We start from the raw sequence: 26,729 nt of genomic DNA, 5'->3' as shown, positions 1-26,729 counted from the left end.
TCCAAGTGTCAAACTTCTCTAGGGTCCTACAGAGCAGACCAGCATCATCCCAGGCTGTAAGCCCCCTCTGCCATTTCTCTAACCTTTATCAGTCAGCATTGTATCTACTTTCTGTCTTTCAGAAACATATTAAAATCTATTTTCTGCTAATTCCTTCTATTATTCTGTTCATTATTTTTTTATTCGTTTAATGGGATCTTGGTGGAGAGGAGATAAAATTGTTTGGTTAGTCAGCCACCATGATCCACAAGTCTATATACTTGTCAAATTTTAAAGTTCCTAAGTGTTTTCTGAATTTGGGGGGCTAATTGTAATTAGGAGCAATTAGCTATAAACTGGACAAACCTTACATTGTTTACCCATTAGTAGAAATAGAAGATTCATTAGGGTTAAAGCTCTGTGAAAGAGATTAGTAGACAACAACGAAATATAATTCTCCATTGCTCCATGGAAAGATGGCTTTAGTCCCTAAACTAACAATCAAATAATGGATATGCATAAAATTGACTCTAATGAGTAGAGTATTTTGCTATACTTCATTTCATTTGTTTATATTTTATCCTAATTTCTTTTTGAGTGGGTAGCTCTGTTGAGATGCTATGGAAAAGATTTATGAGACAATACTCAGCATGGGGCTTTCTTCACTCACTGTCATGGTCATAAGAAAGAGTCAGGAATTTTCCTCTCAGAAAAGATTTCCATAGAAACACTCTAATGCTGGATTCTAATCAACAGCCATATTGAAAAAAATTTTATTCTCTCTGTTTTATAGCTACTGAAACAGTATTGATCTGCCATTACATCACATAATAGTTGCTTTCAAGGGAGGACCTAGCCACACTTGGATACAAGAGACACTAAAATGCCAAGTTATCTAAGGACAACATTGCAACTCTAGATTTATCTAATCTCACAGTGAAATGGTTTTCCTGGCCTCTCAGTTTTCTTGCCAGTCCTTTTCTCCCCCTTGGTGATTCTAGTTTTACAGTGTTTAAATTTCTGAACTTGTGTTCCAAGCCCTTTACTGTATTTCCCAACAGTGGTTTGTGTTTCACCACTAATTAACCTACCTGCCTCTAAGATACTTGCATCTTAGACTCTCCTTTGAATTAAGTTTACTGACCTTTCCCTCTGGACTGATCTCTGAGATTCACTTTCTATACTCACATTCCTGTGAGCCAATCCTTGATTAATAGTCCACTAGCCATGTACCTATGTTCATATTCTTATCCACCAACCCCATGGGAATGTTTGGACCATTGTTTCTAGCCTTTCTTTCATCATGTGAGTCCTAGTGATAATAGTGGAACTTTTGTCCACAACATATTTCAGCATCAACTTAGACTGATAATGCATCTTTCCTAAAATCCTTCCCACTGCTTAATATTGCTACAGTGTTTAGAACATTTTCACCCTCTTGCAACCAATAGCCATCTGTTTCTTAATTTGCTTCTTATCTGTGTCCTGACTGTTGCAACTTTCTTTTCACAAGCTGCTTCTCTTTTACCCTTCCTCCATACTTGCTCTTGAATGTTGTGTTCAAATATGGCTTAGAGGTAGTTTATGTGATTTATGTCTCCATTGGGAACCAGAATGGATTTTGTAGAATGCTAATGATGGTGAAATTTTGGACAAGGGAAAAATCTTAGTTTAAATTAAATGAATACCATGGGCAATCTCATTTTGGTCATAATCCTACTCTAACCTTTATTGGTCCAGCTTTGCAAAGGTAAACTGCAACATTGTTATAAAATTGTCAAAAGCCATTTAAGAATTCATAATTAAGAGGATGTATTTGAGCTAATGTTTTCTGAATCCAGAGCTCAGGATTACTGGAATGGTTTTATCCTGGTGCTTCTATAAATTCTATAGGTATATTCTAATTTTATAAACCAATTCTATTCACAAATGTTAGTCTTTAGTAATTTCCAAGTATTATACGTGGAAGTGTATGTTTTTTCTCCTTATGTGTCAAAGTGTCTTAAACTTCAGAAGTATGGGGAATTACAAATTAAGCAGACACTCCCAGGGGAAGGCAGTGACATCCAGTATATATTGCTGCCCTTTTTATTCAAAGATGTCACTGATTTTACCCACACTTGTAGGGAGCAAAGACTAAATCTTCAACCAGAAATCCTTTCTATATGACATACATACAAACTGCTTTTTGATTTGTGACTGCAGCTGCTACTTGTAGAGCCTGTCACCATTGGTATTTCCGTGTTCAAATTGTGGTCAGCTAAAAAGCCTTCGTTCAAAAAGCTTCCAAATTCCATATAGTTGCATTCCAAGCTTGTCTCTATTTTCCCAAGCACCCCACAACTATATCATGTTATTTGAAGCTATGCTTTAGTGCATCCTTTAGACTGTTTCTTATGCCACCCTTGCTTATGGTTATGCCATAAATATCACCATACCAAAGATGCTTGGGTATCCTTCTGTCATTGCATCTCTGCAAATGTCAGCAGTGAACATTGTTTTAATGCTCACAGACCAACTGACATCCAGAGTCTCAGTAATGGTAGTCCTCTCTTGCTATTTCACATTAAACATGATTCTGACTCTGACAATAGAACAGTGCAATGAGGTAGATGTGACATCTGTGTTGGTTATGGATTTCAAAGTCATGCAAAAGCTGGATACAACTTACATTGTCCATTGATTAGATTCAGTTCAGTAAGTTTATATGCTTCCAGCTTTGTTCTGGATGTTAGGAATAGAACTGAATCTAGAATCAGATGATTAGAGAAGGAGCCCATTTTCCCCCTTTGCATTAGTAGTTGTGTGTTTGAAATAACTCATCTTTCCCCTTGATGTGCATCTTACACAGATTTCACCTTATTCAGAGGACAGGTTCACACAGGTTTTGAACCTACAAATATAACTACCTTTAAGGAGCTTATTACCAATGGAGGGCAAAAGTAATATTAAAGATATGTAAGGCATTATTTGGCAAGTGTTAGGTGATCCATAAGCCCCAAATTGGGAGGTAAGAAAAGCCAGAGATTGAACTGGTTTGTAGTATAATTTCTTACTATGGTGATGTCCTCAAACAAAGATACTGTTCTTTTTTATTCTTTCTACTTTGTAGTCACTTTGCATTGATGGACAGTGATTTTTAAGTCAAACTATCTAGGAAGCAGAATTCAGTGACTGCTTTTAGCTCTATTGAAAACTGTTAGTTATGTTTAGGTTCCATGTTTAGCCTTACTACATAATTTCAGTCATCATTAGGCATATTTACAACAGGGGATGGCAATCCCTGGCACTCACACCAGAGATGTCCAAGGTGCCAATTTCCTTTGGCATCTGGGCTGATTGCTGCCATCTCTAGCCCCTCCCCACTGGGGACAGCTCCCATGAAATGCTGTGATCAATGTTGAGTGCTCTTGTTTGCTTGCTCTCAGCAGCTGGCACACTCCGTTCAGCAACTAGAACATATTGTGCTTCCCTTTTTGTCACACTGCTTTTAAAACTTTACTACCTCCTGTTATGTAGTGTAGTTATTGTACTACAAAGCAACTTGGGATTGTGTTTTATTTGTCTGTATATGTTAAAAATAGTATCTAATTCACCGTCCTCCATATGGTAAGACTCAATGCTTGTTCAGCAAACAACAACACCTTGAGTGACCCTCTCCAGACCTTTTGTTGAAAATCAGAACATGTTAAGGGTTCTTACAAGATTGGAAGTGTGTTCAGTGCCAGCTTCTGTATTCATTTTCTATCCATGACATACTCATCAAACTAGTTTGGGCAATCCTACTTCACTCATTGGTACTGGGATGCTCACAACTTGTCATGGTAGAATCACGTGGAGATTTTGTTAAATACCTCAGGGTATAAATGCTTTTATTTTATTTATTTTAAGGTCCCTGGTGATTGCTGATGGGTGATGGTAGTGATGACAGTGGTTGCAATAAGCAAAATAGACTTATTTAAGAACACTGAAAGATAAGTCTTTAAAAAAAAATCAGTGATTTGCCAATTTTGGAAATCCTGGTAGGTACCCACTTCCTCTTGAAAGATGAAGTACCAGTTTCTATAAACACATTAACTCTAGGAATGACAGAATAAAAGGTGAAAACCATAATCTATGTGAGAGCCCTATTTTACCAGTAGCAAAAGAAGACAGACTTTTCAGTCTCCAGATAATGAACCAGTTAAAGAATGAACAACATAGCACTTTCTCTAAATGTGGTTCAGGGACCTCCTGCATCAAAATCCCATAGTGAGCAAGTTGAAAAATCAGACTCTAGGGTCTCACCTCAGCCTACTCAAACTAAATTTGGGGAGGGAAAGGCTGAGGATTCTACATTTTAACACTCACACCTAGTGATTCTGATGCACAACAAAGTTTGAGAATCACTGACCTACCAAGTCTCTCACTCTCAAGATCCCTTTGATTTGATTACTGCCAGTAGTGGTAATGAGGTTTTAGTCTACCTCGCCATAGTTAATCCTAAGAAATGAGGTCCGAGGGCACCTGGGTGGCTCACATGGTTAAGCGTCTGCCTTCGGCTCAGGTCATGATCCCAGGGTCCTGGGATGGAGTCCTGCATCGGGCTCCTTGCTCAGCGGGGAATCTGCTTCTCCCTCTCCCCCTGCTTGTTCTCTGTCTCTCTCGCAAATGAACAAATAAAATCTTTAAAAAAAAAAAAAAAGAAAAGAAATGAGGTCCGATTATGGTCCAGTACAATTCTGGCTTTAAGGAATGGTTTATTGATAGTCCTATTATTCTTCCAACAGATAGGTATTTATTAGGGACCTACTATGTGCCTCTACTCTCAAGAAGTTTATGAATAATTTTCTATGAATTATCTATACAATCAAATACATTAACTGTAAAATATAAAATGAATTAAATTTATTCTATGTCACGGTAAAAAGAGACAAAAGTACCCAATAATTTTATTGGTTTAGATATTAGAAAAAATATGTAGCAATATCTGGAAAGTCACTAGCAGTAATGGGTATATCCTTCATGTCTCACTGTTAATGAATTGTTTCCAGCTGAGATCCCTGTAATCTGCAGGTGCTGTTTACCATGTAATTTTACCATAGGAAACAAGGGTGTAATCAGTTAATAAAGTGTAAAGAATTAGATTTTTTTCCCTTGAGCAAAATGTCTGGCTGTGGCCAACATTCCTGATGCCTCCTCCCTTGTGCAATAGGAAAGCAATATTCAAAGAGAGAAGGCTGTTTTGTTCATATTCTGCACCCTGCGTCTGGAGGCCTTGCTAATGCATGCAAAACTCAAGCTAGAATTCTAGACTTTTTGTGTGAGCAGCCACTGATTTTTGTCTTTGCCGTTATACTAAACAGAGGATAGTTTCTCATCCTACCTCTACTTGAGACTCAAATAAGGGCATTATGAATAAGGATCCTCTTTCAATTTAAGTAGTGTTTCATGTTGTTTTTCATCTGTTTTTTATTGAGAAAATAGAAACTATATTTAAAACATTTTCATATACAGACAGTCCCCTTCTAATAAACACTTGATTTATGAATGTCCCATATTCATCAGCAGGCTCTCTTAAGGGACTTAAGCTATTCCTACTACGCATGGGAGCTAGGGTTGTTTCTGCTATCTGAAGGAGTTTGTTTCTCCCTTAGCCCTCCTCCTCTGGGAGCTTGAGTTCTCACACACTCTCATCAGACAATTAATTATGGAACAATTAATTATGGAACAATTAATATATGAACACGTTCTCCTATTATTACCATGAGGACACAAGAGTGTCCTAGAGGCCCTACCAGAACACCCATAGAAACTGAGACCATGAGGGAATGCAGAATATGAAAAATATTCTGGTACCATAGTTGGTGATGGCAAGGAAGGTCTCCATTTGGATTTCAAAATAGCTTTACCCTAGAAATAGCATTATACTGTAATAGCATACTTGTGTAAAACTCAGTTACCTTGACAAATTCACCTATCCAGACCACAACCAGGAATCAAGCAGTAAACAAATGACCTCTAAGCTGCCAGAGAATATGCACCTTACTTATTGGAAAAGCCATTCAAAAATGCACTGACCACCTGTTTATTCTATTTGTACATGATTCTAATTAGTTTTAACAAGATGTCAAGCCTATAGCAGATTATAAGCAGTAAATTTAAAGGGACTGGAAAAGATGTTATAGGTAGGTGAAGTGAAATCTGATAGTTGACAGCAAGAGAAAAAAAAAGTATTCTAAAAAGTTAAGAATTCAAAAACCAACCACAGTGAAATACTACATCCACAAGAATGCTTAAAATATTGACAATGTCAAGTATAGTAAAGATGCACAGAACTTGAACTCTCATACATTGCTGATGGGAGTATAAAATGGTACAGTTATTCTGGAAAACAGTTTAGCAGTTATGACAAATACATACCATATAACCCAGAAGTTCTACCCTGAGGTGTTTACCCATGAAAAATGAAAACATATCTCCCCAGAAAGACTCATACATTAATGCTCATATCAGCTTTATTCATAATAACCCCAAACTGGAATTAACCCAAATGTCCCTCAACAGGTGAATGCATTAAAAGTAGTGGTATATCCATATAATAAAATACTATTCAGCAATAAAAAGGAAGGAACTACTGATACCCAAAAGAACATGGATGGGTTTCATAGACATTATGTTGAAAGGAAGAAACAACACACAAAAAAAATTCAATCATATTGTGTGATTCCATATTCTTGAAGTTCTAGAATGAGAAAAACTAAGCTATGGTGATAGAAATCAGAACAGTGGTTTCCTGGATTAGGGGATAGAGCTGAAAAATGACTGGGAGGGTCACAGGGAAAATTCTGGGGTGATGGAAATGTACTGTATCTCGATTTTGGTGGTGGTTACAAAGGCATGTATGTTTTTCAAAACTGCTCAAACTGTATGCTTAAAATGTGTGCATTTTGCTGTCTCTAAATTATAACTCAAATTTTCATAAGGTACAAAAATTTACGAAAGAAAAACCTTCAGAGGATACCCCCTCCTGCAGGATAAAGCCTAAATTTCTTAACATAATCTGGCCCTTATTTAATGTCTCTTGGCTCATTTTTTTCCATCCCTTCCCACCTCCTACCATTTATTCTAAGGTACTTGTGTTTTCAAAAACTGCCACTCTCTTTCCTCTGAACCTCTAAACATGATGCTCTCTTTGCCTAGAATTCCTTTTTGGCTTCCCATTCACCACTGAATCCTCACCATCCTTCAGGACTCAGAGGTAGCACCTCCTCCAAGAAGCCTCGTCCACTCCCAGTGTGTATTAGATGCTTTTCTCTTGCTCTCAGAGAACGTACAATTCTAACAAAGCATGTATTGCTCTGTAACACAATTGTATTTTTTAAAAACTTAAAACCATAGTGGACTGGGGCCATTTACTGTACAAGCAAATAGTCTTCTACATATTCAGTAAACCCTCAATTAAATCATAGATTGTAGACATGTTTCTACCCAAATAGCTGAAGTTTCAGCAAAGTTATCAAGAAAACTCTTCTATCCAGAATGACTTGTTCTTCTAGAGTTGCAAATGATTGATATTTTATTGTAAATAGTGGTTTGGGTTTATATTATTATTAGTATGATAACTTATTTATATTGTAAGTTAAGTAACTGTTTTTGGGCTTTATTTGGAAACCCAACCAGACTTTATTAAGTTGATTCTATGGGAAAAACCATTTTAAATTCCAATCACGTGATTTAAAAATACTTCTCCATTGAACTGTGTGAAATTATTGATATTCAAGCATTTTGGACACAAAACAATAATTTCATATAGTTCAACCTAAATCTTTTTAAATACAACCCTATGGTAAGTTGGAGATTATCTATACATTCATTTATTCATTTTATATTTAATACATGAATATATTCTGCAAGACATTAATCATGTACAGTAAGGCTATTGGGTGTGATTGTTCTATGTAAACAGTAAAGCACAGGATTTTGAAGAAAGTTTGTGTAGAATGGTAAGGCCTTCTTAAGTCCCACCCATTTTTTTTTCCAATTAATCAGAAATGTAGCAGACATAAGGATTCTGGAGGTTTTTTTTTTTTTTTAAGATTTTATTTATTTATTTGACAGAGAGAAACACAGTGAGAGAGGGAACACGAGCAGGGGGAGTGGGAGAGGGAGAAGCAGGCTTCCTGCTGATCAGGGAGCCCAATGCGGGGCTCGATCCCAGTACCCTGGGATCATGACCTGAACTGAAGGCAGATGCTTAATGACTGAGCCACCCAGGCGCCCCTGGAGTTGTTTTTTGAACTAACACTAGGATGAAAATGCAGATTTATTTCTTCTTTTATAACCCTCAAACTATCTAACTAGTATAATTGGAGATTAATTTTAATAATAGTAATACTACCATTTATTGAGTGCATATTAAATGCTGGATACTGTACTAACCCTACAACTACTTTATGAGCAAAGTACTATTATTATTCCTATTTACAGATGAGAAAATTAAAATTTAAATAACTTTTCCAAGGTTACACAGCTATAAGTGTCAGAGTCAGGATTAGAATCACTCTCAATCCTACTATTCAGTCCACAATTTACCTCAAGCATATTTTTTTAACCACAAAGAAGCACTCATACTGCAAGATTACAATTGACTTAAATGAATATATATTTAAGCTATGGTTATCATTAGTGAAACCAGGCCGATTCACATATGAAACATTGTATTATTATGAGAGATCATCATAAGACAGTAGAGGACTAAGTACCAAAATGAGCCTTATAGACTACGAGTGCTGTAGGAGTTCTGTGGAGTCTAGGAAAGGAAGAGAATACTTGTGCGCTTTGTCATGGCTAACTCCCAAAAGAATGTTGACATGACTGGTACTATCCAATCATAATTGGATGCATAGCATTCTGGGAACAAGCCAAAAGTTTAGCACAAATAGGAATGTGGAAAAGTTGTGGATGTATAATAATGAAGTCCCAGAGGGAGGAACAACCTGAAGTCTAATTCTGGGCAGACATCAGTACAGTATGTGAGGGAAGTTAGAAATTTGTGACTGAGCTCCCTGAACCCCAGAACTATGTGGAGAAATGGGACTTGAAGGATTACTTATTAGATATTTGGAGCAGAAGAGAAGGGATTCAGAGATTAACCAAAATTTCATGGTCGGAGTGACTGGAATAATGCATCAAAAGTAAAAGGATTTGGGGTAGAGGAGGAGTTGAGATGGTGGAGTAGTAGGGGGACCCTGGGCTTGCCTCGACCCTCAAACATAGCTGGATCAACAGCAAATCCTTTTGAACAACTAGGAAATTGACCTGATAAGAAAACAGTCTGCACAATTGGAGGGAGAGAACATGGCAGATGCAAGGTTTGGAGACGTGAATTGGGGGAGAAAAAAGCCATGGTGCTGTGGAGGGGAAGGAGTCCTTTTCATGGAGAGAAGTCAAGGAGAGAGCAGCACATAGGGTTCGTGCAAGATGCCATGGTACAGGGATCCCCTGGGTCACCCTGGGAGAGAATATTTCCCCTTCCTGGAGTACATTTAGAAGAGGGTATATTGCCTCTGCAAGGACAAAAGGCCCACTGGGTGGGTGCCATTGAGCAGCCATTCAACAACAGGGGACAGAGGTGCACTGAGGGCAGATAACCTGGTTGTAACCTTTTGTTGTGCTTCACCATAGACTCCAGGCACCTGGGTGACCACATGACTGCTTTTCTGAGACAGAACGGTGCCTGGCACAGTGCTGAGTCCCTCCTCCAAGGGAGGGGAACATGTCCACATCTTGCCCAGTCCCTTAAGAGTTGGAGTTTTGAATACCAGCTTCTGGCCAAAGATAAAACATAGGAGAACTGTGGCTAGGCATGCCAATGGCCCAGGCACAGACAGGTTGAGTGCAGGGATCTGACAAAAGCCTGGAACACTGGAGGGGAGATTGTTCACTTTTCTGTGAGTGCCTCCTGAACAGCAATGGCTGGGAGTTCCCCTGCCTGGGGAAAAGAGGGTGGGGTGATGTGATCTTCCACCCCCCCCAACCCCTCACCCCACCCACTGGCACAGTTGGACTACAGAGAGAAACACAGCGCCTCCAGCGGAGGCTGGACTCACACCAAACTCTGACCCCTGCACCCTACAGGAGCGTCTTTACTAGGGCAGGTCTGACTATGAGGCAGCACAGTGGGCCTCTCCCTCAGAAGACCAACACAGGCCCCCCACTTGTAAAAGTCTACTGATCATAGAGTGCTCCAAAGTGTCAGTTTTACTTTTGGCGTAAATAGGACCAGGCTTTTTTGTTGTTGTTGTTAATTTTCTATTTTTTTCTTTTTCTTTTTTTCTTTCTTCTTTGGAATCAGGCTCCTAGTTTTTTGTTCATTTGTTGGTTTGTTTCCTTTTCTCTTTTTTTAGATAAGGCTTCTTTTTTTTTCTTTTTCCTTATTTCTTTTTCTTTGGAATCAGGCTTAGAGTTTTTTGTTTGTCTGTTTGTTTGCTGTTTTGTTCCTTTTCCTTTTTTCTTGGATCAGGCTTTTTTTTTTTTATCAGACTTACCTTAACAAACAAATCAGAGGACACCTAGTTAAAAGTCCAAATACCCACTGCAAGGAGGAACTCTGCACAAGACTGAACTGTAGAAAAGAGTAGCCAGAACACAACAGCAGAGTGTATACAGCACACACCAGAAACACTTCGTGAAACGCCAGACCCTAGACAGTGTATGACACCTTCTTAATATACTATTGCTCTCAGGAGCAGGAAACATAACATAACATAACACACAGAAGACAGAAACCTAGACATAATGACAAGATGGAGGAATTCTCAAAAGACAGATCAAGAAGAAATCACAGCCAAGGATTTGCTCAAAACAGATATAAGCAATACATCTGAACAAGAATTTAGAACAACCATCATGAGACTACTAGCTGGGCTTGAAAGAAGCATAGAAGACACCAGAGAAAGCCTGGGTGAAGAGATAAAAGACCTAAAAACTAGTCAGGTCAAAATAAAAAATGCTATAACTAAGATGCAAAACCAACTGGATGTAATCACAATGAGGATGGAAGAAGTAATGAATAGGTGATAGAGAAGATAAAATTATGGAAAGTAGTGAAACTGTAAAGAAGAGGGAAAGAAAACTATTAGATCATGAATATAGACTTAGGGAATGCAGTGATTCCACAAAGCACAATAATATCCATATCATAGGAGTCCCAGAAGAAGAAGGGTGGGGAAAAGGTGCAGAAGGGCTTATTTGAACAAATTATAGCTGAAAACTTCCCTAATCTGGGGAAGGAAACAGGCATTCAAGTCCAAGAGTCACAGGGAACTCCCCTCAAAAATCAACAAAAACAGCTCAACACTGAGATAATATATCATACTGAAACCTACAAAATACAAAAAAAGAGGGAGAGCAAGAGAGAATTCTGAAAACAGCTAGGGACAAAAGATCATTAGCCTACAAGGATAGACACATAAGATTAGCAGCAGTCCTCTCCACAGAAACATGGCAGGCCAGAAGAAAGTGGCATGATATATTCAATGTGCTAAATGGGAAAAATATGCAGCCAAGAATACTATATCCAGCAAGATTGTCATTAAGAAAAGAAGGAGAGATAAAGAGTTTCCAGGACAAGCAAAAACTAAGGGAGTTGTGGACACTAAACCAATTCTGCAAGAAACATTAAAGGGGACCCTTTGAGTGGAAAAGAGAGACCAAAAGCAACAAAGACTAGAAAGGAACAGGGATAATCTACAGGAACAGTGGCTTCACAGGTAATGCGATGGCAGTAAATTCATATCTATCAGTAATTACTCTGTAAATGGACTAAATGCTCCAATCAAAAGACATAGGTATCAGAATGGAAAAGAAAAAAAAAAAACACCCATCAATATGCTGCTTACAAGAGACCAGTTTTGAGCCAAAGACATCTCCAGATTGAAAGTAAGGGTGTGAAGGATCATCTATCATGGTAATGGACATCAAAATAAAGCTGGAGTTGATCAGACAAGCTAGATTTTAAACCAAAGACTGTAATAAATGAGGATGGGCACTATGTCATAATAAAGGGGTCTATCCAACAAGAAGATCTAATGATTCTAAATATTTATACCCCCACCTTGGGAGAACCCAAATATTTAAATCAGTTAATAACAAACTTAAGGAAACACATTGATAATAATACAATGACAGTAGTGGACTTTGACACCCCACTTATATCAATGGGGAGATCATCTAAGCAGAAAATCAACAAGGAAACAATGGCTTGGAATGACACAATAGACCAAATGGATTTAACAGCTATATGCAGAACAATCCATCCTGAAGCAGCAGAATACACATTCTTTTCAAGTGCACATAAGACATTCTCCAGAAGAGATCACATACTGGGTCACAAATCAGGCCTCACCCAGAACAAAAATACTGCGATCACACTACTATGAAATTTGATGTCAACCACACAAAAAAACTGGAAAGACCATAAATACATGGAGGTTAAAGAACACTCTACTAAAGAATGAATGGGCTAACCAGGAAATTAAAGAAGAAATAATACATGGAAGCAAATGAATATGAAAACACAACACTCCCAAACCTTTGGGATACAGCAAAGGTGGTCCTAAGGGGGAAATATATAGCAATATAGGCTTCCTAAAGAAGCAAAAAAAAAAAGTCTCAAATACACAATCTAACCTTACAACTAAAAGAGCTGGGAAAAGAACAGCAAATAAAGCCCAAAACCAGAAGAAGAAAGGAAATAACTAAGATTAGAACAGAAATAAATGATACAGAAATTAAAAAAAAAAGTAGAACAGATCAGTGAAACTAAGAGCTGGTTCTTTGAAAGAATTAACAAAATTGATAACACCCTAGCCAGATTATCAAAAAGAGAAAAGACTCAAATGAATAAAATCACAAATGAAAGAAGAGAAATCAGAACAAATACCATAGAAATACAAAAAAATTATAAGACAATTTTATGAGCAAATATATGCCAACAAATTGGACAATCTGGAAAAAAATGGATAAATGCCTAGAAACATATAAACTACCAAAACTGAAACAGGAAGAAATAGAAAATTTGAACAGACCCATAACTAGTGAAGAAAATGAATCAGTAATCAAAAAATCTCCCAACAAACAAGAGTCCAAATGGCTTCCCAGGGGAATTCTACCAAATATTTAAAGAAGAATTGATACCTACTTTTCTGACGCTGTTCCAAAAAATAGAAATGGAAGGAAAACTTCCAAACTCACTCTTAGAGGGCAGCATTACATTGGTCCCAAAACCAGATGAAGACCCCACTGAAAAGGGGGATTACGAACCAATATCCCTGATGAACATGGATGCAAAAATTCTAAACACAATACTAGCCAATAGGATCCAACAGTACATTAAAAGGATTATTCACCACAACCAAATGGGATTTATCCTTGGACTTCAACAGTGGTTGAATATCCACAAATCAATGCAATACACTACATTAATAAAGGACAAGAACTATATGATCCTCTCAATACATGCAGATAAAGCATTTGACAAAGTACAGCATACTTTCTTGATAAAATCCCTCAAGAAAGTAGGTATAGAAGGAACATAGCTCAACATAATAAAGACCATATATGAAAGACCTACAGTTAATTTCATCCTCAATGGGGAAAAAACTGAGAGATTTTCCCCTAAGGTGAAGAATACAACAGGGATGTCCACTCTTATCACGGTTGTTCAACATAGTACTGGAAGTCCTAGCCTCATCAATCAAACAACAACAAAAATAAATAAAAGGCATCCAAATGGGCAAGGAAGAAGCCAAACGTTCACTCTTTGCAGAACACATGATACTCTATGTAGAAAACCCAAAAGACTCCACCAAAATTTTGATAGAAAGGGTTCATGCATTCAGCAAAGTGTCAGGATATAAAATCAACATACCAAAATCTGTTGCATTTCTATACACCAACAATGAAGCACCAGAAAGAGAAATCAAGGAGTAGAGATCCCATTTACCATTGTATCTAAAATCATAAGACACCTTGGAATAAACCTAACCAAAGTGGTAAAAGATCTGTACTCTGAAAACCATAAAGCACTGATGAAAGAAACCAAAGATGACACAAAGAAGTGGAAAAACATTCCATGCTCATGGATTGGAAGAAAAAATATTGTTAAAATGTCTATACTACCCAAAGCAATCTACACATTCTGTGCCATCCCTATCAAAATACCACCAGCATTTTGCACAGAGCTAGAACAAACAATCCTAAACTTTGTATGGAACCACAAAAGATCCCATATAGCCAAAGTAAGGTTGAAAAAGAAAACCAAAGCTGGAGGCATCACAGTCCCAGACTTCAAGCTGTATTACAAAGCTGTAATCATCAACACAGTATGGTCTTGGCACAAAAATGGACACATAGATCAATGGAACAGAACAGAGGACCCACAGCTATACGGTCAGCCAATCTTCAACAAAGCAGGAAAGAATATCCAATGGAAAAAAGACAGTCTCTTCCACAAAGGGTGTGGGGAAAACCGGACAGCAACACACAGAAGAATGAAACTGGACCACTTTCTTTCACCCATACACAAAAATAAATTCAAAATGGATGAAAGACCTAAATGTAAGACAGGGAACCACCAAAATCCTAGAGGAGAAAACAGGCAGCAACCCTTTGACCTTGGCTGCAGCAAATTCTTACTAGACACGTCTCTGGAGGCAAGAGAAACAAAAACAAAAATGAACTATTGGGACCTCATCAAGATAAAACGCTTCTGCACAGCAAAGGAAACAATCAATAAAACTAAAAGGCAACCAATGGAATGGGAGAAGATATTTGCAAATGACATATCTGATAAGGGGCTAGTATCCAAAACCTATGAAGAACTTATCAAACTCAATACCCCCAAAATAAGAAAATCCAGTTAAGAAATGGGCAGAAGACATGAACAGACATTTCTCCAAAGAAGACATCCAGATAGCTAACAGACTCATGAAAAGATGCTCAACATCACTCATCATCAGGGAAATGCAAATCAAAACCACAATGAGATACCACCTCACACCTGTTCTGAGTGGCTAAAATTAACAGCATAGGAAACAACAGATGTTGGTGAGGATGCAGAGAAAGAGGAACCCTTTTGCACAGTTTGTGGGAATGCAAACTGGTGCAGCCACTCTGGAAAAGAGTATGGCGGTTCCTCAAAAAGTTAAAAATAGAACTACCCTACCACACAGCAATTGTACTACTAGGTATTTATCCAAAGGATACAAAAGTGCTGATTCGAAGGGGCACATGCACCCTGTGTTTTAGCAGTGTTTATAGCAGCACTATCAACAAAAGCCAGTTTATGGAAAGAGCCCAAATATCCGTTGACTGATGAATGGATAAAGAAGATATGGTATATATATTCAATGAAATATTACTCAGCAAATCAAAAAGAATGAAATCTTGCCATTTGCAACAAGGTGGATGGAACTGGAGTGTATTATGCTGAGCGAAATAAGACAAATATCATATGATTGCACTCATATGTGGAATTTATGAATCAAAACAGATGAACATAGGGGAAGGGAAGGAAAAATAAAATAAGATAAAAACGGAGAGGGAAGCAAACCATAAGAGACTCTTAACTATAGAGAACAGACTGAGGGTTGCTGGAGGGGAGGTCAGTGGGGGGAGGATGGGCTAAATGGGTGATGGGCATTAAAGACGGAACTTGTTGGGATGAGCACTGGGTATTATATGTAAGTGATGAATCACTAAATTCTTCTCCTGAGACCAATATTACAGTATGTGTTAAAAATAATAATAATAATTAATGGCAAAGATGGCACATCCATATCATGAAATATAATATAGCCATAAACATAAAGACATAGATCTATTTGGACCATAGAAATATATTTTTGAATGAAGAAAACAGGCTATAAGCAGTATAAAACCAAATGAAAATAATCTCACTTATGTAAAAAATATATGGATAGAAATACAATGGTGGTTATCTAGGAGAGATGAGATTTTTGTGATTTTTATTTTATTCATATTTTTATATTATTTAAAGTTTCACAATAAAAATAATGCTAAGTTATGGTCCAAAAAATTAAATGTGTTTGTACAGTGGAGGAGAAGATGGGCTTAGGTTTTAGGTACACTGATTTAAGGTGAAGCTAGACTGTCTACAGAAAGCCAGTTTTTTTATGTTGGCTATGGTTGACTGGGGTCACTCTTTGACTCATCTGCTTTTTATTTTTATAGATGGCCCTTCTGAATTTCTTCTTCCCTGAAGAAAAATCATACTCTGAAGAGGAAAGTAGGCGTGTTCGCCGCAATAAAAGAAGCAAAAGCAGTGAAGGTGCGGATGGTAAGTCTGTTTGGGTGATCTTTTATCACATGTTAAAATAAATGAGAAGTATCCTTTTGAGAACTGCCTTCTCAAGTGTGCTTCACTATCTCACATATCGTCCATAGACCAAAGGTCAGAGAAGTTTTTTTCCAGCCTAATCGATGAATCAGTCCATAAAGCTTGACATAAAGCTGACTATACAAGTATCCTCTCTCCTCCAACCCCAGATATTTTCATTCCTTGCATGGTATATCTGAGAGCCATGGTAGCATTTATATCTCTCATGATTACACTCCATGAGGACCTCATCTCTCCGGGGGACACCCCCATCTACTAAGGCCATGAAGAGGATTCGCCAGTCCTATTCTTGGAATTGACAGAGTGTCATGGTGGCACTTACATGATGTGTTAATCCCAATGGTAATCATATCAATATTGGTATCAGCTACCATGCTCAAACATGAATTAGAGCTTTTAGAACTCATCTATAAGCTCCTTGAGGGTAGGGGATCATTTATCTTTATATAACTCTAGAATCTAGCCCAGTACCTGGCAAATTGTTGGTGTTTGTAATGTAAGTTGATGATGTTGATTTCCCCTTCAGCAAGGTTATGATGTGCCATTAAAGCCCTTCTTACTGGGGCACCTGGGTGGCTCAGTCATTAAGCGTCTGCCTTTGGCTCAGGTCATGATCCCAGGGTCCCGGGATTGGGGCTCCCTGCTCGGCAGAGAGTCTGCTTCTCCCTCTCCCACTCCCCCTGCTTGTGTTCCCTCTCTCGCTGTGTCTCTCTCTGTCAAATAAATAAAATCTTTAAAAAAATAACAAATAAAGCCCTTCTTACTGAGGATGAGACAGTTTTGAGTTAACTAGCTATGCATTTTGTGAGGCATAACAAAATGTCACGCTAGCTCCTGGGCAGGGTCTTTGAATGCTGTTTCAACATCACTCTGTCAAATGACAGAATGTACATCCTTGGCACAGGAATTTGTAGAATGCAGAGCTCTGGACTGCTGCAAAGCCATCTGGATTTAAAGACAGCATGTGTCTGGCTACATCTGCCTAAGATATATGTTGGGTGGGGGTTACAAAACAATATGAGTATTTAAAGATGAAAATCAGATTTTTAACCTGATATTTGTCAATATGAGTAAGGGCCAGTAATGGAAGCAGTTCCAGAAGGCATGAGCTACTAAAGAAATGGAGCCAGGAATTTGTCAGTAGGAGCAAGAAGAAGTAGAACTAAATGAAGTCTGAAAAGGGCTCACAACAAGGATTGTAATAAAAAAGGACAGAGAAATAAGGTAAGTGGGATGTTCTAGTCTCTAGAGGTGGTGCATTATTGAGCCCTTGAATGGACAACTGGACCAGTGGGGCCATTCTTTAGAGCAGTCACTTTACATATAACTGGTGACCAAGTTCATGCCTAGGAAATGTGGTCCATGAAGGCACCCATTATTCACAAAGTGCTTGCAGCCAGTTCCCTGAAGTCTTCAGAAGGCTATGGTGAAGCTGAGAACTGAGAATCATTGTCCCTTTCTTCTCCTAATCATCTCACCCTTCGATACATGTAGGTTTTCCTATCTTCAACTTGTCCCCTGGAGGCTACTTCTAGAACCACCAAATCTTTCATATTCCCTGGTTGCTAAAGAGGAGAGGGGAGAAGTGCTAAGAGCAATATCACCTTCTGCTGTGGGCATGGTCTGCAGTGGGAAGTCTAATAGATTCTAAAGTTTACCACTTCATCTGGCCTCCCAAGTTTTCTCTTAAAGAACGAAGCTTCTTCCTCTCTCCCAAACCACTTTATCTGGATCTCTGCTACTGATCTTCTTTACAGTGTTTATTCCATTTTGATACAAAGTATTTTTTCTCTCTGGACAAGGCAGAAGCTTCCCTTATTCATTCGTAGCACTCCTTATCTCATTTCCTCCTGGGCTGATAGTCACTAGATTTCATCACTATGTGTTGATCCCCAATTTCTAATGGAATACCAGATATTTTTCTTTTTGTTAATTTAAATTCAAGTTGGTTAACATGTACTGTGGTATTGGTCTCAGGAGAAGAATTTAGTGATTCATCACTTACATATAATACCCAGTGCTCATCCCAACAAGTTCCGTCTTTAATGCCCATCACCCATTTAGCCCATCCTCCCCCCACTGACCTCCCCTCCAGCAACCCTCAGTCTGTTCTCTATAGTTAAGAGTCTCTTATGGTTTGCTTCCCTCTCCGTTTTTATCTTATTTTATTTTTCCTTCCCTTCCCCTATGTTCATCTGTTTTGATTCATAAATTCCACATATGAGTGCAATCATATGATATTTGTCTTATTTCGCTCAGCATAATACACTCCAGTTCCATCCACCTTGTTGCAAATGGCAAGATTTCATTCTTTTTGATTTGCTGAGTAATATTTCATTGAATATATATACCATATCTTCTTTATCCATTCATCAGTCAACGGATATTTGGGCTCTTTCCATAAACTGGCTTTTGTTGATAGTGCTGCTATAAACACTGCTAAAACACAGGGTGCATGTGCCCCTTCGAATCAGCACTTTTGTATCCTTTGGATAAATACCTAGTAGTACAATTGCTGTGTGGTAGGGTAGTTCTATTTTTAACTTTTTGAGGAACCGCCATACTCTTTTCCAGAGTGGCTGCACCAGTTTGCATTCCCACAAACTGTGCAAAAGGGTTCCTCTTTCTCTGCATCCTCACCAACATCTGTTGTTTCCTATGCTGTTAATTTTAGCCACTCAGAACAGGTGTGAGGTGGTATCTCATTGTGGTTTTGATTTGCATTTCCCTGATGATGAGTGATGTTGAGCATCTTTTCATGAGTCTGTTAGCTATCTGGATGTCTTCTTTGGAGAAATGTCTGTTCATGTCTTCTGCCCATTTCTTAACTGGATTTTCTTATTTTGGGGGTATTGAGTTTGATAAGTTCTTCATAGGTTTTGGATACTAGCCCCTTATCAGATATGTCATTTGCAAATATCTTCTCCCATTCCATTGGTTGCCTTTTAGTTTTATTGATTGTTTCCTTTGCTGTGCAGAAGCGTTTTATCTTGATGAGGTCCCAATAGTTCATTTTTGTTTTTGTTTCTCTTGCCTCCAGAGACGTGTCTAGTAAGAATTTGCTGCAGCCAAGGTCAAAGGGTTGCTGCCTGTTTTCTCCTCTAGGATTTTGGTGGTTCCCTGTCTTACATTTAGGTCTTTCATCCATTTTGAATTTATTTTTGTGTATGGGTGAAAGAAAGTGGTCCAGTTTCATTCTTCTGTGTGTTGCTGTCCGGTTTTCCCCACACCCTTTGTGGAAGAGACTGTCTTTTTTCCATTGGATATTCTTTCCTGCTTTGTTGAAGATTGGCTGACCGTATAGCTGTGGGTCCTCTGTTCTGTTCCATTGATCTATGTGTCCATTTTTGTGCCAAGACCATACTGTGTTGATGATTACAGCTTTGTAATACAGCTTGAAGTCTGGGACTGTGATGCCTCCAGCTTTGGTTTTCTTTTTCAACCTTACTTTGGCTATATGGGATCTTTTGTGGTTCCATACAAAGTTTAGGATTGTTTGTTCTAGCTCTGTGCAAAATGCTGGTGGTATTTTGATAGGGATGGCACAGAATGTGTAGATTGCTTTGGGTAGTATAGACATTTTAACAATATTTTTTCTTCCAATCCATGAGCATGGAATGTTTTTCCACTTCTTTGTGTCATCTTTGGTTTCTTTCATCAGTGCTTTATGGTTTTCAGAGTACAGATCTTTTACCACTTTGGTTAGGTTTATTCCAAGGTGTCTTATGATTTTAGATACAATGGTAAATGGGATCTCTACTCCTTGATTTCTCTTTCTGGTGCTTCATTGTTGGTGTATAGAAATGCAACAGATTTTGGTATGTTGATTTTATATCCTGACACTTTGCTGAATGCATGAACCCTTTCTATCAAAATTTTGGTGGAGTCTTTTGGGTTTTCTACATAGAGTATCATGTGTTCTGCAAAGAGTGAATGTTTGACTTCTTCCTTGCCCATTTGGATGCCTTTCGGATATTTTTCTTTAAACAGTATACTTAGGAGGAACCCAAGAGCCCTTAGAGGTAGGAGTATAGAATGTCTAGAGGTCCTGGGATTCAAATAAATTTCTAGCCTTTCACCTGGGAAGCTACAGAACCATTTTTTAGATGGGGTGGGAGATTCAATGAGTTAAAGAGTGAGGAGCCAATCCAAATATTCTTTAAATTTGAACAATTTCTATAACTCTATTCAGTGTATGCTATATATTTATTCAATGCATTCATCAAATATTTACTGAGAAAATATAGCAGCTTATTATAATTCTATAATGGAAATGCCAGAAGGATAGTGGTATTATCAGTTTTGTTCACTTTTATATCCCCATGTCCTAGAAAAGGACCTGGCCAATAGGAGACCCTCACTAGATGTTTCTTTTTGCCCTCAATGAGCTTAACTTACACTGTAGAAAAAATGGACAATAAATAAAATTGTTGGTGGTAAATGTTGTGGAAAGAAATATAATAGGGAAAAAGGGAGAGAAAGTGATGTGCGCTGGAAAGTTATCAGGGAAGGCCTCTCTAATAAGGGAACATTTGAGAAGGGATCGGAATGAAATGAAGGTATAGGCCCTGCATATATTTTGGGGAGGAGGAGAAAGAGAGAAGAAATAATAAATAAAAATGCTCTGTAGCAGAAAATTTCTTGGTATTTTCTAGAAAGATCAGTGTGGCTAGGAACAGAGTGAGCAAGAAAGAGAGGGAAGGAGATGAGATCAGTGGGCACAGTCAAATATAGACCCTTGTAGGACAAGGTAAGGACTCTGACATTTATACTGTGTAAGATGGGGACCATTTGGAGGATTTTGAACAGAGATTCAACATGATCTGGCCTCTGTTTTAACAGAATCCCTCTTTCTGCTGAATTGAAAATAGCTGTAAGCAATGTTGGTGGGAATGCAAACTGGTGTAGCCACTCTGGAAAACAGTATGGAGATTCCTTAGAAAGTTAAAAATAGAATTACCCTATGATCCAGCAATTCCACTACTGGGTATTTTCCCAAAGAATACAAGAACACTAATTTGAAAAAAATACAAGAACACTATGTTTATAGCAGCATTATTCACAACAACCAAGATACAGCAGCAGCCCAAGTGTCCATCAGTTGATGAATGGATAAAGAAAGATGTGAGAAACACACACACACACACACACACACACACACACACACACACAGTGGAATTTTATTCAGACATAAAAAATGATGAACTTTTGCCATTTACAATGACATGGATGGAGCTAGAGAGTATAATACTAAGTGAAATAAGTCAGAGAAATAAAAATGCCATATGATTTGAAATTTAAGAAACAAAACAAATGAGCAAAGGAAAAATGAGAGAGACAAAGCAAGAAACAGACTATAGAGAACAAAGTGATGGTTAACAGAGGTGAGGTGCCTGAGGAAATGGGGATTAAGGAGAGCATTTGCTATGATAAGCACCAGGTGATGTATGGAATTACTGATCACTATATTGTATACCTGAAACTAATATAACATTGTATGTTAACTATACTGGAATTAAAATTAAAAAAATAATAAAAATTAAATGAGAAAATAGATGCAGGGAGAAAGAACAGAAGGAGGATGACCTATTAGGGGAGTATACCAATAATCCAGGGAAAAGATGAGGTTGGTTTAGAGCAGGGTGGGGACAATGTGAGTGGTGAGATAGTGATTAGAGTCTGGATAGATTTCAAAAGAATACCTGACAGGATTGTCAGATTGATTAGATAAGTAGTATGAAAGACAGAGAAGAGCCAGGGCTGACCTCACAGTTTTGGACTTAAAGTACTAGACTAGTAGAATTGCCATTTCTGAGATAAGAAAAGAACAGGGGAGGTACAGGGTAAAGTATGGAGAGAGAAAGAAGAATTTAGGTGAAAATGAAGGAGCAGGAGGTTCAGAATGGGTCTAAACTTAAGTGACTATCAACTGAATATAGACTGCTATATGCATAACACATTTTATATGAACCTAATGGTAACACATCAAAAACCTATAATAGATACACACAAAATAAAGAGAAAGGAATCCAAGCACATCACTAAATAAAGCCATCACACCACAAGGGAAGAGAGCAAGAGAAGAAAGAAAAGTAAAGAACTAAAGAAGAGGAGCACCTGGGTGGCACAGTCAGTTAAGCATCTGACTTCTATTCAGGGCATGATCTCAGGGTCCTGGGATCCAGCACTATGTCAGGCTCCCTGCTCAGTGGGGAGTCTGCTTGTCCCTCTGCCCCAACCCCCACTCCTGCACTTGCTTTTGCTCTCTCTCTCAAATAAATAAATAAAATCTTTTTAAAAATTAATTAAGTAAAAGAACTAAAAAAAACACATAAAACAAGTAACAAAGTGGTACTAAGTATATACCTATTTATAATTACTTTGAATGTAAGTGAACTAAATGCTCCATTCATAAGACATAGGTGACTGAATGGATAAAAAAGCAATGCTGCCTATAAGAGACAAATTTCAGACCTAAAGACTCATGCAAATTGAAAGTGGAGGGATGGAAAAACATTTGCCATGCAAATGGAAGCATAAAGGAAACTGAGGTAGCAATAGTTCTATCAGACAAATCAGACTTAAAGACCAAGATTGTAACAAGAGACACAGAAGGACACTACATAGGGGCACCTGGGTGGCTCAATCATTTAAGCATCTGCCTTCAGCTCAGGTCATGATTCCAGGGTCCTGGGATCAAGCCCTACTTTGGGCTGCCTGCTCGGTGGGGAGTCTGCTTCTCCCTTAACATCTCTGTGTGCTCCTTCGCTCTCTCTCTCTCAATTAAATAAATAATTCTTAAGGAAGGAAGGGAAAGAGAGAGAGGGAGGGAGGGAGGAAGGAAGGAAGGAGGAAAGAAAAAGAAAAGAAAGAAAAGCCTTGTTAAAAAAAAGAAGGACACTACATAATGATAAAGGGAACAAGAAAGAAAGAAAGAAAGAGAAAGAAAGAAAGAAAGAAAAGAAAGAAGAAAAGCCTTGTTAAAAAAAGAAGGACACTACATAATGATAAAGGGAACAATCCATCAAGAGGATATAACGATTGTAAATATTTATGGACCCAATATAGGACTACCTGAATGCAAAAGGTAATTATTAACAGATATAAAAAAAGAAACTGACAGTAATACAATAATAATAGAGGACTTTAACACCCACTTACAGCAATGGATAGATCATCCAAACAGAAAATCAACAAGGAAACAATGGCTTTCAATGACACACTGGACCAAATGTACCTAACAAATATATTTAGAACATCCCATCCTAAAACAGCAGAATACACATTCTTTACAAATGCACATGGAACATTCTCCAGAAGAGGTCAGATGTTAGGCCACAAAACAAGTCTCAATAAGTTTTAAAATATTGAAATCATGTTGTGCATCTTTTTTGACTACAATGGTATGAAACCAGAAATCAATCATAAGAAAAAAATCTAGAAAGAACACAAATACATGGAGGTTAAATAACATGCTTCTAAACAATGAATGATTTCCTCAACCAAGAAATCAAAAAGAAAATCAAAAAAACACATAAAGACATAGGAAAATGAAAAAAAATGATCCAAAATCGTTGGGATGCAGCAAAAGCTATTCTAAGAGGGAAGATTATAGGAATACAGGCCTACATCAAGAAGCAAGCAAAATCTCAAATAAACAACCTAACCTTTAACCTAAAGGAGCTAGAAAAATAAAAACAAATAAAGCCCAAAGTCAGTAGAAGGATGAAAATAATAAAGATTAGAGCAGAAATAAATGAAATAGAGGCTGAAGAAATAATAGAACAGATCACTGAAATTAGGAGCTCATTCTCTGAAAAGATAACATGGAACTGGAGGAGATTATGCTAAGTGAAATAAGTCAATCAGAGAAAGACAATTATCATATGGTTCCATTCATATGCGGAACATAAGGAATAGCAGGAGGAATAGAGGAGAAGGGAGGGAAAACTGAATGGGAAGAAATCAGAGAGAGAGAGACAAACCATGAGAGACTCTGGATTCTGGGAAACAAACCGCGGGTTACAGAAGGGAGGGAAATGGGGGGATGGGTAACTAGATGATGGGTATTAAGGAAGGCATGTGTTGTGATGAGCACTGGGTGTTATATGCAACTAATGAACTGTTGAACACTGCATCAAAAACTAATGGTGTACTATATGTTGGCTAAGTGAACATAATAAAAAAAAGATAAACAAAATTGATAAACCTTTAGCCAAACTCATCAAAGAAAGAGAGAGAGAGAAATGACTTAAATAAATAAAATCAGAAATGAAGGACAAATAACAACCAGTACCAGAACAATACAAACAATTACGAGAATATTATGAAAAATTATATGCCAACAAATTGAACAACCTAGAAGAAATTTCTAGGATAAATTCCTAGAAACATAGAACCTTCCAAAACTGAAACAGGAAGAGTTACAAAATTTGAATAGATTGATTACTAGCAACAAAATTGAGTTAGTAATTAAAAAAAAAAAACGCCCAACAAACAAAAGTCCAGGACCAAAGGGTTTCACAGGTAAATTCTACCAAACATTTAAAGAAGAGTTAGTACCTATCCTTCTAAAATTATTCCCAAAAAATAGAAGAGAAAGGATAGCTTCCAAATTAATTGTATGAGGCCAGCATTATCCTGATACCCAAACCAGAAAAAGGCACAACAAAAAAAGAAAACTACAGACCAATACTCTGATGAACACAGACACAAAAATCTTCAAAATATTAGCAAATTAAATAAAATAACATATCCAAAAACTCATCCATCATAATCAAGTAGGATTTATTCCAGGGATGCAAGTGTGGTTCAATATTCATAAATCAATCAATGTGATACATCACATTAACAACAGAAAAGAAAAAATCAAAATCAATGCAGAAAAAGGTTTTGATAAAGTTTAATACCCATTCATGATTAAAAACTCTCAACAAAGTAGGTTTAGAGGGAACATACCTCAACATAATGAAGGCCATATATAAAAACCCACAGCTAATATCATTCTCAATGGGGAAAAACTGAGCTTTTCCTCTAACATTAGGAAGAAGACAAGCATATCCCCTCTCACCACTTTTCGTCAACATAGTACTAGAAGTCCTAGCCACAGCAATCAGACAACAAAAAGAAATAAAAGGTATCCAAATCAGCCAAGAAGTAAAACTTTTGCTATTTGAGGATAACATGATACTACATGTAGAAAACCTGAAAGACTCCACCAAAAACTTGCCACAACTGATAAGTGAACTCAGAGAAGTTGCAGGGTACAAAATCAATGTACAGAAATCTGTTGCATTTCTATATGCTAACAATGAAATAGTAGAGAAATTAAGAAAACAATCCCATTTGTAATTGCACCAAAAATAATAAAGTACCTAGGAATAAACTTAACCAAGGAGATGAAAAACCTATACTCCAGAAACTATAAAACATTGGTGAAAAAAATTGAGGATGACCCAAATGGAAATATATTCTATGCTCATGGATTGGAAGAACAAAATTGTTAAACTGTCCATGCTGCCCAAAGTTATCTAGAGATTCAGTACAATCCCTATCAAAATACTAACAACATTTTTCACAGAACTAGAGCAAATAATCCTAAAATTTGTCTGTAACCAAAAAAGACCTCAAATAACTGAAACAGTCTTGAAAAAGAACAAAGCTGGAGATATCACAATCCTAGATTTCAAGATATACTACATAGCTGTAATAATCAAAACAGTATGGTATGGGTACAAAAATAGACACACAAGTCAGTGAAACAGAATAGAGTCCAGAAATAAACCCAAGCTTTTCTGGTCTATTATTCTACAACAAAGGAGGCAAGAATATACAGTGGGGGAAAGGCAGTGTCTTCAACAAATTGTGTTGGGAAAACTGGACCACTTTCCTACACAATACACACACAAAAAAACCCTGAAAATGGATTAAAGATCTAAATATGAGACATGAAATTATAAAATTCCTAGAAGAAAACATAGGCAATAATTTCTGCCAATGAAACATTTTCTGCTATGGAAACATTTTCTGGATATGTCTCCACTGACAAGGGAAACAAAAGCTAAATTAAAATATTAGGACTATACCAAAATTAAAAGCTTTGGCATAGTGAAGGAAACCATCAACAAAACAAAAAGGCAATGTACTGAATGAGAGTAGATATTTGTAAACAATATGTCCAATAAAGGGTTAATATCTAAAATGTATGAAGACCTTATACAACTCAACATCAAAAAATAATCCATTTTTAAATGAGCAGAGGAGCTGATTAAACATTTTTCAAAGAAGACATACAGATGGACAATATACATGTAAAGATGCTCAACATCACTAATCATCAGGGTATTGC

At 37.4% G+C, this 26,729-nt stretch overlaps 1 protein-coding gene across 2 annotated transcripts in view; it reads left to right on the top strand.

The window, feature by feature from the left end:
- Positions 1-26,729, top strand: part of EDA (ectodysplasin A) — a 412,994-nt gene that overhangs the window by 261,030 nt on the left and 125,235 nt on the right. For both annotated transcript variants that reach the window (XM_088028760.1, XM_088028759.1), the window contains exon 2: positions 16,216-16,321. In XM_088028760.1, coding sequence (XP_087884886.1) covers positions 16,216-16,321 — 106 coding nt within the window. The remainder of the gene's footprint in view (positions 1-16,215; positions 16,322-26,729) is intronic.

Source organism: Eumetopias jubatus, unplaced genomic scaffold (genome assembly GCF_037043125.1).
Source record: "Eumetopias jubatus isolate StellerSeaLion01/CBP00866 unplaced genomic scaffold, mEumJub1_p1.0 scaffold_11, whole genome shotgun sequence".
NCBI classification, from domain to species: Eukaryota; Metazoa; Chordata; class Mammalia; order Carnivora; family Otariidae; genus Eumetopias; species Eumetopias jubatus.
This window is presented reverse-complemented; position numbering and strand designations above follow the sequence as displayed.